Genomic DNA, 3,951 nt, shown 5'->3' with positions numbered 1-3,951 from the left:
TACCCAATCTTCTTTGAGACAAGACATCATCTTTGTCTCTGAGGACACAAGACAGCTCATCTTGCTCAATCCGGTCTGGACGACCAGGTGCATGGGGGGGGCGTCAGCATCAGCGTGGAGGCGCCAGAGTAAGCCTCTAGATGGCTCTGGCTAAAAAGGAGTGACCAGTCTGCTGCAAGACCCAAAACTCCCAATGACTCCAAGATTCAACGCTGATGATGTGTCCAAGTATGTATGTAACACCCATCCCATGTAGCTATATAGTATTACGTTAATCTGCCAGGTGTAGTAGTACTATGGGCGGGGTCCTGGGTACAGTTTTAAACCTAACGGCGCTATTACCTGTTCTTATTAATTATTTAAGTACGTCTTATTCTGAAAACTGAAATGACTGGCGGTGCCTCCAATAGAATTAAGGAAGTCAAATAAAAGGTCTTTGCCTTCTATTAAGTCCTTTTATCTTGTTTTAAACAGTGATTACCAAAACATGAATTAGCTTATTTGTGATGAACTTTGATAAACCAAATATACTTTAAATGCCTTAACACACAATGTTTGGTATTTATTAGAGCAGGTACAACAAACAATATTATTGCAGATGACTCATAAAATGAATGTAAATAGACCTATTAATAAACACAAAATGGCTATGAGTTCCTCTCAGTAAATCCTTCTTTTGGAATCTTCATTCACACAAGCATTAAACCAGGGCAGCCCCATTTGGCCTGATTTTATTTGGCCCGCGCCTTACCCACTGTATATATTATTGTTTTCCACCATCAGCGCTCGCACTCATTGAATATTATTGATTGGTGCACTTCCATTCCTGACCATAGAATAACATTGTGATACATTGATGGTAGGGTGGCGCTGTTGAGCTCCTATCCTCTTGCGCTCCAATCCGAAGTCACGTGACAGCGAGTAAGTGAGACGCAAGGATGGAGCGGCAGTGGCACACAGACAAACGCAAATTCAAAAAATGTTGGGAACATGATTATTTATTTACCGAGGTCGATTCCAACGCAATATGCCTGGTATGTAAGCAGAAGGTCGCTGTTTTAAAGGAGTACAACATTCGTCGTCACTATGAAACTATGCATTCTCACCAGTTCGCGTTGGGCATCGAGCATCGAGCATCGAATGGAACCGGGACTAACATTCCGGTTCTCCCGGAATCGTTCAAATTTTTTTTTTCGATTCCTAGTTTCGATGCTGACCGGAAGAAGAAGCCGCCGAACACTAACGAAGAAGAAGCTTCCGGAGAACCCGCCAAACTGTGTGTGCGCGCGTAAACATGGAAACTGTGCGGCGGCGCTCGAAAGTGTGGCTTAACTTCACTAAAATAAATGACAAGTCGGCTCGGTGCAACATTTGCAAAACAATTATATCGTGCAAAGGCGGGTGTACCACCAACATGATCAAACATCTCCGGGGTCATGGTGTACAGATAACTGAGTGCCCCGTCTTTGACGCGCTGCGCCGGCCATCCTCCGTTGCCACTTCCTCCACTGCCTCTACCTCCGCTGCCTCTACCTCCGGCTCCGACCCTCACCCTAGCACCGCACTATCAGGTAAGCAACAAATACGTAAACGGTTGGTCAACTCAAATGCAAATACCAAGCTAACATTAGCCCATGTATTTTTTCATAGCCATACGACTTGAAATTGCAACCGTTAGCCAGGCAGTTACTCCGTTCACCCTAACGTCCAAGGGAAAGATGTTGGTGCAACAAGTGCAAGAGTGCCACAGAAAGGTTACAGCCTTTATTGTAAAAAGGTTGCATCCCTTTTCAGATGTGGAATCACCAACATTTAGGTTAGTTAAACAGCATCGATTGAGCTAACTTAATTAATAGTCCACACAGACCTAAAGTTAAAGTAACAGTGATATTATATGTTTGTTTATGTTTGCAGGGACATGGTGAAAGCCATCAACCCCAAGTACACACCACCTACCAGGGACTACTTGGCAAATAAATTAATACCATCTTGGTATGAGGTCGAGAAGTCAAATGTCATTACAGAGCTCAGTGACGTCTGCTCTGTTGCACTCACATGTGATGGCTGGAGTAGCATCACACAGGACCATTACCTCACCATCACAGCACACTATATAGTGGAGGGCAAAATGCAGCAAAAATTTCTTTCAACTCCAATTCTAGAGATGTCGGGGACAGGCCCACAATATATTAGGTTTAAAAAGTGTACCTCTGTGTAAAGAAAATTCATAACATTTATATTTATTTCATAGATTTGATATCTATATACTACCTAGTTGAAAACAGCCCTGTGAGAAATTCAAAATGAAGTTCATAAAAAAAAAAAATGTCATTGAATTCAAATTCATGGAGAAGTTCAGACTATTTCATCCAGAAAGACCTCTGGTTAGCTAGCTCATTTAAAACATGTAAACTTTTTTGACCCTGCCTCTTAAGAGAATCGTTAGGAACCGGAATCGAAATGAGGAATCGGAATCGGAACCGGAATCGTTCAAATTCAAACGATGCCCAACCTAACTGCACTTGTGTCCGACAAAGTCCGTGAGTGTGGTGGCTCGATTTTTAAATATCATTGCATTTTGCATCAGGAGCAACTGTGCGCTAAGAATATCGGCCTAAAGAACGTGATGCAGGATGTCGTTGGCATTGTCAATAATATTCGCTCAAAGGCGCTCTCACACCGTCAGTTCAAAGCTGTTGTTGATGAGATGGATGCCCAGTATGGGGATGTATTGTACCACCAGGAGGTGCGGTGGCTGAGCCGCGGGAAAGTTTTGCGACGTTTCTTTGAGCTGCGTGAGGAAATCAGGGTGTTTCAAGCCACAAAGGAGAACAACATCCAAGTGCCCTCGGACAAGCACTGGATTGCAGATCTGGCCTTTCTTGTGGACATCACAGAGCTGCTGAATATCCTCAATCTTCAGCTTCAAGGGAGAGACCAGATAATCACTCAGCTGTACGACCATGTCAGAGCCTTCAAGCAAAAGCTCCAGTTGCTTAGCAGACATCTCTTAACAGGTGAGATCTAACTTGAATATGTTATTGAACACAAAACAATGTAGTAGGCTGGTTATTGATCACTATAACCAGCATGTTATTATATTTGTTACATACATTGTGTGTGGAGAATACATTTTCTATTTAAATATAGGCATTAAATCCAATAACACATTTGTTTTTTGTACTGCAGCCATAAACACAAAAAAACTAGTTTTTTTCTCATTTGATTGATGTTTGGTATTTAATTGAAAATCAAATGAACAACCTTGCATCTTACATTGCTACTTTTGTCTTTGTGTCTGTATATTTAGGAAATTTGGCACATTTTCCCAGCCTCAGAGAAGTTGGGTTGATGGAGGAAGACACACCAAAATACTGCAACATTCTCAGCGATCTTGTGGTGGAGTTTGACCATCGCTTTGAGGATTTTCGTGGAAACGAAGCAGCATTTGAGCTGTTTGCCCAACCCTTTGCTGTAAATGTGGATGCAGTCAGTGAGGAGCTTCAAATGGAACTTTTGGAGCTTCAGTCTGATTCAGACCTCCGTTGCCGGTTTAGAGAGCTTTCTTTACAGGACTTTTACAAATCTGTTCCTGCACACAGATATGGCAAGATCCGCAAACATGCACAGGTGATGTTCTCCCTCTTTGGAAGTACCTATGTCTGTGAGCAGGCATTCAGCCTGATGAATCTTAATAAGTCCAAACTGAGAAATGCTTTATCTGACTCTCACCTTCATGACATTCTCACTCTGTCAGTTAGTCAGCTGGAGCCTGATATTAAGAGACTTGTAAAAACCAAGGACAGGCTTCATGTCTCCCACTGATAGGCCTACTTCAAATCATAATGTATAGGCCTGGACCTCCAATGTGTCGGAGTATGTTCTGCTCTGTCCTGTGTTACTTTGTTACTGTCCTGTGTTATTGTTCTGTGTTACTTTTATTGCACTAAA

The 3,951-nt window shown here is 42.4% G+C and overlaps 1 protein-coding gene across 1 annotated transcript; it reads left to right on the top strand.

The window, feature by feature from the left end:
• Positions 1 to 1,122: 1,122 nt before the first annotated feature.
• Positions 1,123 to 2,503, top strand: LOC129103860 (E3 SUMO-protein ligase ZBED1-like). Its single transcript, XM_054614481.1, has 3 exons — positions 1,123 to 1,571; positions 1,651 to 1,816; positions 1,915 to 2,503. Exons 1-3 carry the CDS (start codon positions 1,295 to 1,297, stop codon positions 2,216 to 2,218), a joined length of 747 nt encoding a protein of 248 aa, XP_054470456.1. The 5' UTR covers positions 1,123 to 1,294; the 3' UTR covers positions 2,219 to 2,503.
• Positions 2,504 to 3,951: the final 1,448 nt, after the last annotated feature.

The sequence above is a fragment of the Anoplopoma fimbria genome, chromosome 15 (assembly GCF_027596085.1).
Source record: "Anoplopoma fimbria isolate UVic2021 breed Golden Eagle Sablefish chromosome 15, Afim_UVic_2022, whole genome shotgun sequence".
Classification (NCBI taxonomy): Eukaryota; Metazoa; Chordata; class Actinopteri; order Perciformes; family Anoplopomatidae; genus Anoplopoma; species Anoplopoma fimbria.
The sequence above is the reverse complement of the archived record's forward strand: the minus strand, read 5'-3'. Positions and strand labels throughout refer to the sequence as shown.

Coding starts and splice junctions, on each gene's coding strand:
- LOC129103860 (XM_054614481.1), top strand. CDS start 1,295: ATGGAAACTGTGCGGCGGCGCTCGAAAGTGTGGCTTAACTTCACTAAA. Junction 1,572..1,650: donor CCCTAGCACCGCACTATCAG/GTAAGCAACAAA, acceptor ATTTTTTCATAG/CCATACGACTTGAAATTGCA. Junction 1,817..1,914: donor GTGGAATCACCAACATTTAG/GTTAGTTAAACA, acceptor TTATGTTTGCAG/GGACATGGTGAAAGCCATCA.